The following is a 16,786-nucleotide window of genomic DNA, read 5'->3' as shown; positions in this document are numbered from 1 at the left end:
TTTAACGCTCCTATGGAGTCCTAAAAATTGCATTTTTAACACGTTTGTAGAAAACTATTTTTAAAAACACTAATATATTCTTTCCACACCTTTTCTGGACTGATACATACATAAATTAAAACATTTTGAAGTATAACTTCAAAAATATAATATGAAAACTATTTAAAAAGACAGTATAACTATTAACTAACCTTTGTTGTTTCTCTTCCCACAAATTTTAAAACGCAACAACTATACATAACCAAACCGTCAACCGTCCAAACCACAGCTGCGCTACAGCTGCCATATTGGATAATTTTTGACATGTCATTTGAACATCCAATCAGAACAAAGTTATAATGCGCATGCGCCGGGATCGTAGGTTTTAACATATAAAAATTCACCCTCATATCGCGCGTAAAGAAGTATAACTTCAAAAATCCTCCTAAAACTTTATATACTCGCATTAGAATTCGAAATATTTTTACGTAAAATATACTTACCTACCTACATATAACTAAAACACACAATTAACAACAATCTATTCTTTCAAAGAGGCCTACAACAACAACAAATATATATTAAATTAACTATCAATAAACACTACTTTCCTATGAAACAACAAAAACGAATTCTTAAATTAACACACTACTGCACTGAACAGATATCGATAAAGATGACAGAAGAGAATTGAGAAAATCTGACGCAGGTTTGTCAAAATGACAGTGATAATTTCTCTACGTTGCCTAATTAGTTATTTGGTTGTAATATGTTCGATTTCTTGTTAGAAATAAAAAATTTTAGTAGTTCCAAGATTCCACAAAATCTAGGTATGGGATAAAAAAGTTTATTTGAAGAAAGTTTATTTTTTTTTTCTTCTTAATGGCGGTACAGGCTCCTTTTTTCAATATTTTGTTTAGTTATAGAGTAATTTCCACGTACTAACATATTTCTGAAATTGGGCTCTGTACCGCCATTCTTTATTATATTACGAATATGTGTGCCAAATATCTCGACAAAATATTCAAAATTAGAGCCGCAATCTTGGAACGCGTTTGTTGCTACCTGTTGATCGCTACTGTAGCCTTTTAATATCATTTTAGCGCCCCTGACGATGTTAGTGGCTACTACCGAAATATAGGATTCCATAGAAAAGAGTACACGACCTGGTCCTCTATAAAAAGTAAAAAGTAAAAGAATTTTAAATGCTGATAGAATACTTTCGTTTTTGGTAAATCTGATGATTAAATAGGATATAAGTTGATCCGTACACTGAATAAAAATATAAATAATCCTAGCAAAAAATAATAATAATTTCGTTCACTTTTTCAAAAAAATAGTATCTAATACCTTGTGGTAAACTTGCTGCATTGGTACCAAAGCCGAGACAGTTTTGGGAGGGGTCCGGACCCCATGAACCCCTCCCTTGGCTACGTGCCTGGGGGAAGCACCCGTTTTATAAAGGGTTGAATAAGTCAGAAATGATGATTTTTTGCAGGATTGTTTGATAAAAATCCTTAAAATTTACTGGTAACATTGTTTGAAACGTTTTTAAGGGTACTCCAGTTATAGAACGCACCAAAGTTTAGAAACCTCTATATTAAGAAAATTCCCCCTCCTGAAAATTTTCCGAATTAGACAAGTAGTCCAACGTGACTTGAATAACCGAATAAAAAAAGTCTCATGAAGGAGGCATATTTTTAATGGAAGCTTTTAAAGGGAATATTAGATCCAATACAAGCCTTACGTTCTTGGCTTTTAGTCTGTAATGTTGCAGTCGTTACATTCACATACACCATACATCAAGTTAGTTTTCTCAAAAAAACATTAAAAGGGAATTTTCTAGATAGTTGACTATATAGGTACTTACAAAAACTAAAAATATAGTAAAAAGTGTAAAAACTTTTAATGCATGAATATATATTTTTTATAACAAGTTTAAAAAATATCCAAACGGGTTAAATTTTTTTTTCAAAACGTTTTCGGTCTAATCTGACCATCATTAATCAAATATCTTGACGAGTAGTTAAAACTAGCCACATTTCTGGGTGGTAATAACCTCTAAGCTCTCTTTTAATCAAATATTGAGTACACGGAATCAACTTTCGTTGGAATTTTTCCTAGACGAATAGACGGAATGTGACTGCATATTGTAGAGTTCCTTTCGTCTTCTTTATTCGTCGTCTCCTTGCCTTACAAATTGTAAAAGACAGAGATTAAGGATGTTACCAGAAAGTGTTTCCACGAGAATTTTTATATTTATTGTTTTAAATCTAAATTTAAAAAATTCAACACAACTTATATTTCGTTTCTGTTCAGGGATGATCTACCATCCCTATAAGTCCATTTTGATCTCTCCAAACCTCTTCAGTAGGGCTATATGCACACCTTCTTCTCTGGGACTTCTCGTTTCTTTTCTTTCGTCCGATATACGCGAATTATTTTTTTAATTCTGCTTAAATAGGAAGCTTGGTTTCGTTTCAATTCAGAGGTGTTCCTGTAGCACTACTGAAGAGGTATGGAGAGACCGAAACGGACGTATGGTGATGGTGGATCATTTCTGAACTAAAATGAAACATAGGCTGTCTCTTAATTTTTGATTTTACTCAAATTTTATATACATAAAATATATACATATATACATAATGTATATATATACATATATACATATAAATGTATACATATATACATAAAACTGGTTTCCAGGTCATAAAAGCTTTCCGTGATATTTCGATCCTAGTTATTATCTCTTCATCAGAGTCATAATTTACATTTAACCAGCTGCCAAGGTACTTCAAATGATTCACCCGTTCTAACTCCTCTCCATCAAGAGAAAGCTGACCCTGATCTATATTAATCTTCTTGGACTACCATCCACTTTGTTTTTGAAATGTTGATTTTAAGGCCTCTCCGATAACTTCACTGACTAGATTTAGGAGTGTCTGAAGATCTTGTAGATTTTCAGCAAGAATGGCTGTATTGTCAGCGTATCTAATATTGTTGATTACTTCTCCGCCTAGCCTTACTCCCTCTGGTCTGTCATCCAAAGCCTCCCTAAAGATTTCTTCAGAATACAGATTAAAAAGCGTGGGTGATAAAACACAACCTTGTCGTACTCCACGTTTTATCGGTAGTTTTTCAGAACGACTGTCTCCAATTTGGATAGAGGCTACTTGATTGTAATATAAGTATTTCAGCAGTCTTATATCGTAGTGGTCAAGTCCTGCTGCCCGCAGACAATCGAAGAGTGTATCATGTTGTACTCGGTCGAATACCTTCTCGAAGTCGATGAAACAAACATAAACGTTCTTTCGAATTCACAACTTTTATGTGAAATTATTTTTTTTTTTTTTTTTTTTTTAGCACTTCTTCTATTTGATGGTAGAATTCTTCAATTTTCTGTTCATCTGCATCTGTAGTGGGAGCATAAACTTGGATGATATTTATATTTACAGGTTTAGCGTTCAGCTTTATTAAAATTACTCTGTCTGACATTGCGCATTGGGATGAAGTTAGTCACATATTTACTAATATGCTGTTTCATTATTATTGCTACTCCGTTTCGATGCATATGGTCTTGCTTTCCAGAAAAATAAACGGCGTATCCGTTTGCTAAGAAATTCCCTGTGTTTAGCCATCTTGTTTTACTCACCCCCATGATAGTAATGTTTAGTCTGTCCATTTCAGAGAGTAGATTTCTCAGCTTACCGGCTTCATATAAAGTTGTTACATTGCATGTAGCTATTTTATACGGATTCTTCATTTTTATCTTATGTCTGGTGATGATTTGCTCACAGGGATTTCGGTGGCTAGCGACCTGGGAAGCCTTGGGTTTAATTTTGTATTCCCTCCCCTGTGGGATCTTGAGTTCCGCAGCCCACGATCAGTAATGTTATTCGTTTCACTAATTGATTTGATGATAACTTTAGTAGGGATTATAATGGGGTGGTTTCCCGTTGCCTCCCCATCTCAGTATTTTAGCCGTATCAATCTAATATGGTAATTGTCGCCTAAAGGTGTCCGTATTAAACTGTTCCGAAACTTTTTCTCCACCTTAACACAGTAACGAAAATGCTGCTTCCCATTTCCATGTGTTTTTTATACTAACGCTAAAATCCGGGGTCGCCACTTCCGCTATCCTCGCCGTACCGAAGGCTTCCCTCCCCGCCGTGGCTGCCGTTGTGGTCTTCATCCGTAACCCTGGACAAGGGACCCTAAGCAGGTACTAGTTTCCCGGGCCAAGAAACACCTGGAATCTGTGGAGGGCAGGGAATGATTCAGTTTCCCTGATAGGACTATCCAATGAGTTCCAAGGAGTTCCTACACACTACCCATGAATTTTGAGTACACGGAATTAACTTTCGTTGGAATTTTTCCTAGGCGAATAGACGGAATGTGACTGCATATTGTAGAGTCTCTTTCGTATTCTTTATTCGTCGTATCGTTGCCTTATAAATTGTAAAAGGCGGAGATTAAGGATGATACCAGAAAGCGGTTCTAAGAGAATTTTCACATTTATTGTTTACATCTGGAACTTCTCACTTCTTTTCGTTAATAGATGTCGCTACAGCGTGCAATATACGCGAATTATTTTTATAATTCTGCTTAAATAGGCAGCTTGGTTTCGTTTCAATTCAGAGTTGTTTATGTAGCCCCATTGAAGAGGTCTGGAGAGACCAACATGGACATATGGGATGGTGGATTATCTCTGAACCAAAATGAAACATAACCTGTCTTTTAATTAATAATAGTACTTACTTTGGCGGTACATATACTAAAATTGGAACGATACAGAGAAGATTAGCATGGCCCCTGAGCAAGGATGACACGCAAAATCGTGAACGTTCCACATTTTTTGCCAAAAAGTTTATATTAATAATATTTTTATCCCCTTAAAATCAGATGCCAACTACCTGGGGCTCCATTTGGACCGAAAGCACAACAAATGGACATGAAGGAACCATATCAAAACCAAGAAAGCACAACTACACTTAAAAGTCAGACAAATGTACTGACTGCTAGATAAAAGATCCCAGTTATGATTAGAAAACAAAGTATTACAATACAAAATTATACTAAAGCCGATATGGAGTTATGGTATAGAGTTATGGGGCTGCAGCAAACCGAGCATCGCTAAAATACTGCAAACCTTCCAATCAAAGACGCTGCGCATGATAGCAAATGCACCATGGTACGTTTCCAATATAACTATCCATAATGACCTTGGGGTACCATTCATTGAAGATGTTATTAAACTACATACAAACAAAACCCAAGAAAGAAATTTCGACCATGAAAATCAAACTATAAACAACTCTACCAGCCGCCACTTGTGAGAAGAAGACTGAAAAGGACATGGCCAGAAGACCTAACTGATTAGGTGTATTGGAGAACCGTCGATGGATGGTGTCCAAAGCTTGCCACGATTCAAAACTGTTCTACTATTTGCTAAATACTCTGCGTTGTTATTAGAGTAGATTGTAAATTTGCACCTAATAAAATGTTAAATAAAATTAATAATAAAATTATAAACTTACGTGCAAAGAAATAGGCCCACTAAAAAATTTGGTCACTTTTGATTTCTCATATTTCCTAAAGCTGTTGGCTGATTTAAGTGATTTTTGAACATGTTATAGCCTGATTCTTTAGCAATACCACTGTAATATTATTGTTGCTAAACAGGTAAATTTTCATTGTATACAACAATAATATAATATACAACAATGTATAACAAAGTTAGCATCACCCTGTGGAATATTCTTGCATTTATAAAGTACTGAATTTAAAACCCAACTATAGCCTCAGATTTTCCTAATATTCTGGTGTTTAATTCATTCGTTTATGTTGGATAACAAAAAAGTTAGGTACTTTTACAACTAGACATGTTCTTCATCGAATCACGGTGTTTCTAAATAAGTGCGACAAACTAAGGCGTAATTCTGCATGAAAAAATAATGACAGTTGGCTTTATAAACGTATGTCCGCAAATGTTTCGTTTCCGATATACGGGATACTGATTTTTTTCTTACAAACTGACGATATATTTATTGCTTTAAAACAAGTTGAGATATGTAAATGAATTTTGTTGGGTTTTTAGAGATAGTTATTGCGGATTTTTTGATATAAAATTAAGAATTTTATATTCACCATTAGCGTGCGTATGGGTAATATGATCGGTCAAATTACACGTATGCGCGCTAATGTTGAATATTAAATTCTTAATTGTATATCAAAACATGTGCAATAACTACATCTTAAAACCTACCAAATTTCATTGGCATATCTCAACGGATTTCATTTGCGGACATACGTTTATAAAGCCAACTGTCATTATTTTTTCATGCAGAATTACCCCTTAAAATTTGTCACACTTATTTAGACACATCGTGTATTGATGAAGAACATGTCTAGTTGTTAAAGTACCTAACTTTTTTATTATCCAACATAAACGAATGAATCAAAAAACAGAATGTTAAGAAAACCTGAGGTTATAGTTGGGTTTTAATTTCAGTATTTTATAAGTGCTAAAATATTTCACAGGGTGATGCGAACTTTGAGAAAAAAACACAGTTTGATTGGTACACCCGGTATGCAATGAAAATTTACCTGTTTTGCAACGATACTATTACAGTGGTATTGTTAAAGAATCAGGCTATAACATGTTCCAAAAATCACTTAAATCGGCCACCAGGTTTAGGAAATATGAGACATCAAAAATGACCAAAATGACATCAAAAATGTCAAAATGACACCAAATGACCTTTAAGTGGGCCGATTTCTATGCACGTAAGTTTAGTTCTTGTAGGCATATACTAAAGAAACTTTGATTTTTTCAGCTGCTCTTTGTCTGGTTTGTTTCTTCGTTGGACTAATTTTCACGACAGGCGCAGGTGAATACTGGCTCAGTCTCTTCGACTCTTTTGCAGGAACCATCGGCCTGGTAGTAGTAGCGTTTTTAGAAATGATGGCTGTGACTTACGTATACGGACACGAAAAGTTCACGAAAGACATTTTTGAAATGACTGGAGTAAGACCTGGACTTTATTGGCAACTAACTTGGAGATATTTGGCGCCAGTCATAATGGTGCTTATTTTGGGGTCGTCGATTGTGCAAATGTTTATGGACAGTCCGAAGTATCAAGCGTGGAATAAGGAGATGGTAAGATCTTTTACTTTCGCAAAAACAATATATTTATTTATTAAGCTCAACACGCCTTGTGCTAAAATGTTACATTTCATTTTACAATGCTAGTTGTTTCCATCTCTCAATGTCAGATCTTCGTACACACTATCCTTCCATCTTTTCCTTGGCCTGCCTTTCCTTCTCTTTTCTATTGGTCTTCGTGAGAGTACCATGTTTGGCATTTTTTACTTCCCATTCTCTCGATGTGCCCCAAATATCGAATTCTCTGTGCTTTGATCGTCGTCGTGATCGTTGGCTCGTTATATAGTTCTTCCAATTCTTTATTGGTTCTTTTTCCCACTGACCTTCTATCTTCACACCTCCATATATTCTTCTTTGCATTTTTCTCTCCCATCTTTCTAAAAGGTCTGTTTCTGACTTTTTCAGCACCCGTGTTTCACATGCGTATGTTACTGTATACCAGTCATAACAGTCTTCTAAATTCGGATTTTTGTTTTTCTTGATACGTATTTGGATTTCAGTAATGTGCGTAATGCTCCATACTTTTTATTTTATTTGTCTATGCTGGCCTTGATCTCCCCTCCCTCATGATATTTTCATCTATTTTGGCTCCCAAGTAATTCATTTCTTTGGTTCTTCTGAATGAGTATGTTTTTTCTCCATCTGTTTGTACTATGATCTTATTTTCTTTTTCTTTTTGGATCTCTTCCATTATCATATACATTGTCTTTTTTTCATGTATTTTTAGTCCCAATTTTTGGCTTTGGTCATTACGTTTTTCATTAACTGTTGTAGTTTTCTCTTGCTTGTTGCTAATAGTGTCAGATCATCTGCAAATGCTATGCATTGGTAGCCGTTTTTAAATATCGTTTCTTGCATGCTTATTCTGCTTTTCTTGATTATTCCTTCTAATGTTAGATTGAATGCAGTTGTTGATAGTGGGTCTCCTTGTCGTAATCCTTCCTTGGTTTCAAATTTTTGGATGTATACCCTTTCCATGCTATTTATTTTGTTGTGTTTTCCATCGTCATCTTTACCATCCTGACAATTTTACTTGGTATCCCCAATTCTTTCATCAGTTCGTACATCTGCTGTCTGTTTACTGTGTCGTAGGCCTGCTTAAAGTAGAAGAGCAAAGCAGTACTGTTTTATGTTCGTAGCAGGTAGTCTGTATTTCTTTTAAGGCAAATATTTGGTCGGTCGTTGATCTGTTGTTTCTAAAACCTGCCTGGTATTCTCCCACTATTTTTTCCGAATATTGATTTAGCCTTTTTCTTATACTCTGTGCCAAGATTTTGTAATCTATTTTTAGCAGTGCGATGCCTCTATAATTTTTTGCGCAGAAACAATAATAATTCTAATAAACATATTCCAAAAAGGCGAGGAATAGTTTAATGCTATGGTCCAAATTCGGCAATTTTCATTTCGGCAATCCTTAGCATCTGTTTCATTTTGTAGGTGTCTTCGCGCACCTCTATGCCATATGTCATGATCGGTCCTACGCAAGTCTTATAGATTCTAATTTTACTATCTGTGCGCATATACGGATTTGACCAGACTATTTCCCGCAGACATCCTGAAAATGCAAATGCTTTGTTGATCTGACTCCTCAGCTCCTTTATTGGGTCGTGGGTGCTTAATATATCTATGCCCAGATATCTGAATTGCATCACCTGTTCTATACCTTCAAATTTAATATACCTTCAGGAGGGAATTGTTTTGTGCTATTAATGCATTATATATTTTTTTGACTGTTAGAATTTGTTAGGTTGTTTTATTTTTTTCCTTTCTTTCATTTTTTATACCTATGTAATTTTATTTTTTTTTTGCTCTATAGCTAGTCATTACATCCTAATATTTCTTACACAATAGTAATGCCAAGCTCAGTCTGTCTTACATGTAGTACTGAGAAGCCTCTATTCGGTTCAGAGCCCTTCCTCCAAGGAAGCTAAGACTGAATAAATGGCGTCTGGAGAATTGTCCCTAAGGCAGTAAGGATTTTGCAAGGGTAAGAGTACCTACGGTAGAGGCAGTGAGACGCTAATTGTATCCGAACGTCTGCAGTCCCTTCGGTGAGTACCGATCCCACAAAAATAGAAATTATTTTCATTTATTCATTTTTCATAAATGAAAAATTCTCTACTCCCCTGAGATTCGAACTCACAACCCTTGGATCAAAAGGTAAGCTTTCTTATCACTGAGCTACAAAGGGGGTAGCATACATTAGAGGTGTATTAAAAATATTAATATTTCCTTTCATATGTCATTTTGTGTTGTGCAGCAAATATAATGTGATGATACATCTGTATCTGTAGAGTAGGGAGGGTGAGTCAAGTCCCACAGCACTTAGCCCACAATTGAACCATTGTGCATCCTCCCAGGAGGGTGTCGTCCTTAGTTAATTATCCATCCTGCCATTTCCATGAAGGCGGACAAATGATCAGGGGACATCTGCCCTATGTAGGCAGGTGTAGGCCAAGGCTCGCCAGTTTCGTGATCTCGTTCACACCTCCTCCAGCACAGAGGCGAGGCACTAGCGCCAGTGTGTGGAGGTGGTTTCTTAGTTGACAATGTCTAGTTAAAAAACTAGGTTTTTCTTGGTCATTCTCAAGTAATTTTCTGATGCTGACTTCCCAAGGTTCCTTAGTGTTTCTTTGTCAAGCCTACATCCTGGCCCTTCTTCCCATCCTTTCACGGTTTGCGTGTGGGAGTGACATTGGTCTGCTGTTTGTGCAGATTATTAGGATTTTACCGGCTATACCTTTCCGGGTTATCTCTTTTGCGGCTATGGAGATACTAGCCAGTTCAGTCTGAACTACACTGGCACTTTTGCCCATACCCCATTTTATACTAAGGTTCAGTGATCTGGAGTATATCCCGCATCCTGAGCCTTTCTCCGTTTTGGAGCCATCGGTGTAGATGCAATATGCATTTGCCACGTTTGACTCCCAATGTTGTCTTGTTTCGATTGTGTAGGGTTTGTCGAAGACAAACGTAGGTTTAATTGAGTCGCATCCATGGCCCGCGTGTAGCTGGGGCAGTGCCTCCAGCTCACCCCTCCAGAAACGACATCTCAATTGTCCCATTCCTACATCAAGGTTTGCACACTGTGACAATATTAAAATTTTATCGTCTAGAGTATGCCAATTAATTAAGCAAAACGTGTTTTATACCGTCTCGGACGGTATAAACGACGGAACGAAAAGCCTAGTTAGATTATTATTCTCGGAGCGTTGATCGGGGAATAATAAACAACAACAAGACATAAGAGGTGAGTTAAGTATATCCCGACCATTTTCCGAAACCCTACAACCCCCGTCGTCTTGGTGCGTTGAACGATTTCGACGGTTTCATTTTATCCATCCTATACGAGATGTAATCGTAATTCCTTACATGTCTTTTCTCCTGGCGAGTTGAGCGGGATGTTCTCTCTTTATACGTAAATTTCATATTAATAAATGTAATTCCTAATCCATGCGATCGTCGGTATTTTTCAATCATGTACCAAAAATCGTCACATCGGTCCGAACCTAAAGTCCGATACGTAGATTATAAATATATTTTTAACGAGTAATTAAGGCTAATTATCTTATCTTTTGTATGTTTTGATTCCAAATAAAAATGTCTTAAAAAATGAAATCCGAAATCTTAAAAAATGTTACCCGAGAGCTTCGCATTGAAAGAGATCGTTACAACACGCTGAGCGCAATCTCATCATCATCATCAGCGCCACCTCTTTGACATATATGTCTGTAATGTATGCCTCTTTAGGATTGTGGGACATTATATAACAAAGCTATTTACGATAGGTTTTATTAAGCTTTATAAAGATATGTAAATTAACATTGTTACTCTTGTTCACATCGAGTCCCTGACCTAAGTCTGTTGGCTGGCAATGTCTGGTTGTCATGTCACAGCTGTCACTTGTGGTTCCGTGTACCAAGTGCAACGTTGCCAAGTATAGGCGTACATGAGAACCATACATAACACGTCCCCTTTAATAAAAACAAAATAAACTAAAAATAATTCACATAATATATCAAAGGTACATAAATAACAATAATTCACAAATATATCAATAGGTAAATCTATCAGGAGGGCGAATAACTCTACCACTTCTGGAGGTTTTCAAACCAGGTGAAGTACTGTATGATGTAGAAGGTACATTAATGTCATTGATGGGTGATGTTCTATTAGATGTTGAAGGTACATCAATATCTTTGATAGTCTTATTTGTTTTACAGTCTCTTGTATCATCGGGTACATCTGGACAAAGAACTGTTCTCGTATTTCCCATACTTGTCCTTCCAGTAGTCACAATATCATTTTCATGACTAGCTTTCACGTATGCTTGCTCACAATTTTCATAAGCATGTTGCTGTGCTTCTGAATGTACAGATCTAAGATAGTGTCTATTACGTCTATAATCAGTATCATTTACTTTAACCACGTAATCCCTTGATCCTTTCTTTGCCACAACCACTCCAGGGTTCCATTTCCTTTTCTTTTCTTGAAGTAAAATTTGTTGTCCAGATTTTAATTCTGGTAACCTGTTTGTTCCTTTGTCATAATAGTGTTTTTGTTTTCTTTGATTTTCTCTCAATTGTGTAAAATATCTTTTATTAGAATGTCTGGGCTTTAGAAATTCCATACTGACTGGTAAGTTGGTTCTGAAATTTCTTCCAGTTAGCAACACACAAGGAGCAGGTAAATTTTGTTTTGGAGTTGTATTATAATCTAATACAGCTAGAAATGGATCTTTCTTAGTTTGTACAGATTTTAAAAACAAGTTTTTTATTGTTTGTATTGTTCTTTCCACCATGCCATTGCTACGAGGATATTGTGGACTTGATGTTGTTACTTCAATATTATACATACGGACAAAATTTAAAAATTCATGAGAACTGAATGGAGGACCATTATCAGAAAATATTTCACAAGGCAGTCCATTAATAGCAAACATATTTTTTAATTGTGTTACAACACTGCTAGCCGTTTTGTTCATTAGTTTGTTAACAATTGCAAACTTCGAAAAATAATCAACCACAACTAAAAAGTCTTGTGAGGCTACTGTCATAAAATCAATACCAATTTTTTGCCAAGGTATTTCAGGTACATCATGTGATTTTAATGGCTCCCTATTGTTGCTCTTATAGCTCATTTGACAAGTCAGACAGTTCAAAACAATGTTTTCTATATCCTTCATCAATCCCGGATAATAAATTGCTTCTTGAGCCTTTTTCTTACATGATACTACACCCTGATGAGACTGATGTATAACATCAAGAAATTCACCCTTCAATTCTTCAGGAATAATTAACCTTTTTTTATAAAACAATACATTCTTTAATAAATATATATCATGTCTATCAGACCAGAATTTTTTCACCTCAGAAGGTACAGAGCTTTTATGCTCAGGCCACCCATTTAAAACATAATATTTAACTTTTTGTAAAGATGGGTCAGTATCAATTGCATTTTGTAATCTTTTTTCATTTTCTTTTGATGTTGCTACAATAGAATACACTTTCAAATTATTTTCATCATCTATAAAATGAGTATTTATGGTTTCATTCAAAGGATCTCTACTTAAATTGTCAGGAACTTTGAGATTCTTACCAGGAACATATTTGAGTGAAAATTTATATCTCATTAATTGCATTGCCAGTCTTTGAATCCTAGGTGACATTTCATCTAAAGGTTTTTTTAACAAACCTAAAAGAGGTCTGTGATCTGTCTCTATTTCAAAATCTATGCCATAAAGATAGAATGAAAATCTTTCACATCCATACACTATACCAAGAAGCTCCTTTTCAATGTGGTTATATCTCCTTTGGGTTGGAGTTAATGACACTGATGCAAATTCAATTGGAAACCCATCTTGCGAGACCATGGCCCCTAAACCATATGGGCTGGCATCAACAGAGAGTATGGTCTTTTTGTCAGGGTTAAAATAACGCAAAGTAGTGGCTGAAGCCACAAGATTCTTTAATTGATCAAAACATGCCTGTTCATTATGTCCCCAATGCCATTCATTTTTACTTGAAAGTAAACATCTTAGAGGACTAGTGTGTTCTGACAGGTTTGGTATAAATTTTGCAAGATATACTATGGTTCCCAAAAAACGTTGTAATTCTTTTCGATTACTTGGTGGTGTCATTTTTGTAATAGCTTCTGTTTTATCATGATCAGGTGAAATGCCAATATTACTAATCTGATGACCTAAAAATTTTACTTTTGTTTGACAAAATTTAGATTTCCCTAAATTCAAAGTTAAGCCACTCTGTTTAATTTTTTCTAAAACACATTTCAAATTTTTATCATGTTCACTTTTAGAACAACCAAAAACCAAAATATCATCAAAATACGTTATTGTTCCTGATACACTATCTAAAAGTTCAGACATATATTTTTGAAAAATTTCAGGTGCACAGGTAAGGCCATATGGTAATCTCAGATATCTATAACGACCAAAAGGTGTAGTAAAAGTACATAAAAGTGAACTTTCATAATTCAAAGGCAACTGAAGAAAAGCAGATGATGCATCTAATAATGTGAAATAATTAGCCCCTGAAAGCTTAGCAAATAAAGTATCTTGAGTAGGAATTGGAAACCTTTCTCTTTTAACATATTTATTTAGATACACAGGATCCATACATATTCTAATATCAGATCCCTTATTTTTCGGAACAATTACAATAGGGTTTTGCCATTCTGTGGGTTCACTAACTGGTACGATAAGGTTTTTACGTACCATATCATCAATTTTATTTTTAACTTGGCTCCTTATAGCCAGTGGAATTTTTCGTGTCCCACTTATGAATGGTACTGCATCACTAGATAAAGTTATATTAAAATACCTGTTGACCTTTCCTACACCTGAAAAAATGCTCTTATAACTATTTATAATATGATCTGTTTCATTGTCTATCATACTAACACTAGGCTGATCACAAACAATTTTAAAGTCTCTTGCTGCCTTTAGGCCTAATAGAGATTTTTGTTTATCATTATCTAAAATATAGAACAGACAATCTTTAAATATGTTCTTAAAAGAGCAAGGTATATAAATTTTACCAACAACATTAATAACATGTCCAGTATAGCTAGACAATGAACTATTAGTATTTTCAAGCATATTATAATCAATATTTAAATTTTTAAAATCACTACTATTCAATATATTGACTTCACTTCCAGTATCAACTTTTAAAATACTCTCTTTACCATTAATAATAATTTTTTGGAACCATTCTGAAGAGTTCGGATTAATTTCATTAACGGTCCACACTAGCACCTGTTCATCAGTTAAATCTGTGTCAGAATTACTACGACTACTATCGTTATCATTGATTTCATGGACTTTGTTCTTATTATCAGGACAAAATTTACGGTAGTGTCCTTTTTTGTTACACAAAGAACAATATCTGAAAAATGCAGGACACTTACCCCTAATATGCTGAAGTCCACATTTATAACACTGAATATAATGGTTACCTGTATTTTTGTCAGTAACTTTGTGGCTTGTAGACTGCTCCTTCTCATACTTTGAACCATACCTTGACTGTCCTGTAGATCCAGGTCTGCTTTCTTCATTTCTTTTCTTCACAACACCAACACTTTCACTTTCTTTGGATATTTCACGTTGAGTAACAGCACTATTTTCCATAGCCCTACAGATGTCTATAGCTTGTGCTAGTTTTAAATCAGCACATTGTAATAATTTTTCTTGAATTCGTAGATCATGTATACCCAAAACAATCCTGTCCAAAATTAAAGTATCCTTTTCTTTAAACTCACATGTTGATGCTAATTGTTTTAAGGCAGTTACAAACTGATCGATACTTTCATTTTGTAATTGATCTCTTTTAAAGAATTTAAAATGTTCATAAATTAAATTCTTAAGAGGGCTGCAGTATGTATCAAACTTAGACAAAACAACGTTGTACTTCTGATCATCTCCATCATTTTCATACTCGAAGGTATTGAATATCTTTAGCCCTTCATCTCCCAGCTGATTTAGGAGAATAGCGATTTTTATGTGGTCTGGTTTTTCACTTTTGCCGGAGGCTGTTAAAAATAACTGGAACTTTTGCTTCCAAAATTTCCACTCGTGTGAAATATTATTTCCTTGGAAACTAAACGGTTCTAAGCCTTTACTAGTATCTGTCATCTTGATTCGAGCTTCTTTACTTACGTATATTTTTTATAGGTTTTTTCACATGCACCGGCTTTTAACACAACATATCGTCACCTATCTTAACCTATCGTCACTTTTACGCTGCCACCATGTAATGTATGCCTCTTTAGGATTGTGGGACATTATATAACAAAGCTATTTACGATAGGTTTTATTAAGCTTTATAAAGATATGTAAATTAACATTGTTACTCTTGTTCACATCGAGTCCCTGACCTAAGTCTGTTGGCTGGCAATGTCTGGTTCATAGATTAATAATATAGTATTACCGGATGTGGATATGGTCTGGTTGTCATGTCACAGCTGTCACTTGTGGTTCCGTGCTTAGACAAGGAAAAAAGAGAGGACGGGTAACACTCATTTAAAACACACGTTCCAAAAGTGAAGCCAGTTTTTGGTTTGTTTGTCACCAGAAACATGGCGGTCACGTCAAAAATAACAATGGGTTGCCAGTGGTGGGTGTTCGTTGAAGGTTAAAATTTCATAAAAAATAATGTAAATCATCATCTAAAATTCGTAATAAAAACATATGTATGTATTGAAACATATGTACGTAATATGAGCAACTTAATAAAACATTTACCGTACACAAATTCTTCATTTTAAATACATTTCATGTTTTTATTTTAAATACTCAATGCATAACAATACCCCAAAGATACGTCGATGATCAAAATCTCTGGTGTCAGTTTGGCTTCACTTTTGGTCATAGGATTACTCGTCCTCTCTCTTTCCTTGTCTAAGGTTCCGTGTACCAAGTGCAACGTTGCCAAGTATAGGCGTACATGAGAACCATACATAACATAAAGGGGCGATGCCAATGAGCAACTCTATTGCAGCAGTTGGTGTTTTTTTCATGGCACCTGTTATATTTAGGCAAGCCATCCATTGTATATGGCTTAGTTTTTTGATCGCTGTTGCCTGTAACACTTTTGGTACCAATACTGTGATGATACAATCATTTTTTTATTTTAGGGCGATGTGAATCCAACGCCATATCCACCATGGGTCATGTCGATTGCAATCGCGATGATCTTAGCAGGCATTCTTCCCATACCAATTGTATTTTTGTTAAGAAGATACCAATGTCTTAAACTCGATGTTAACATTCATGAAGGATCCATCAGAAGAATCGATACCACTGTATCGACAAAAGAAATGATCACAGATGTTGATGTAAGTAAATTTATATTTAGTTTTTTTTTGTAGATAAGCTACATATTTTTAATTTTTAACACACCTTTAAGTACTAAAATCCACACTATATTCTTTTAAGTTTATCATTTTGGTAGTTCACAGCCCTTAAGTTGTTGTTTTAAAATTGATAATTGAATCAATAACATATAAACTAGCTTTTTTTCGTGTTTTCGTGCCGCTTCCTTTCAGATTGTTGGCAACTATCATAACAATTTGTATCTTAACAGTTAAAAACTAAATTAGTTACAAATTTCCGTAGAAAAATTA

General features: G+C 35.1%; 1 protein-coding gene and 1 non-coding gene across 3 annotated transcripts in view; both read left to right on the top strand.

Annotated features, from left to right (window-relative positions):
* Positions 1 to 16,786, top strand: part of LOC126883329 (sodium- and chloride-dependent transporter XTRP3) — a 176,316-nt gene that overhangs the window by 132,958 nt on the left and 26,572 nt on the right. For both annotated transcript variants that reach the window (XM_050648713.1, XM_050648714.1), the window contains exons 9-10: positions 6,816 to 7,138; positions 16,298 to 16,498. In XM_050648713.1, the coding sequence (XP_050504670.1) occupies positions 6,816 to 7,138; positions 16,298 to 16,498 (524 nt within the window). The remainder of the gene's footprint in view (positions 1 to 6,815; positions 7,139 to 16,297; positions 16,499 to 16,786) is intronic.
* On the top strand, positions 4,730 to 4,836 carry LOC126884150 (U6 spliceosomal RNA). Its single transcript, XR_007697869.1, has one exon. It is a non-coding gene; the product is annotated as a U6 spliceosomal RNA (small nuclear RNA).

The sequence above is a fragment of the Diabrotica virgifera genome, chromosome 4 (assembly GCF_917563875.1).
Source record: "Diabrotica virgifera virgifera chromosome 4, PGI_DIABVI_V3a".
NCBI classification, from domain to species: domain Eukaryota; kingdom Metazoa; phylum Arthropoda; class Insecta; order Coleoptera; family Chrysomelidae; genus Diabrotica; species Diabrotica virgifera.
The sequence above is the reverse complement of the archived record's forward strand: the minus strand, read 5'-3'. Positions and strand labels throughout refer to the sequence as shown.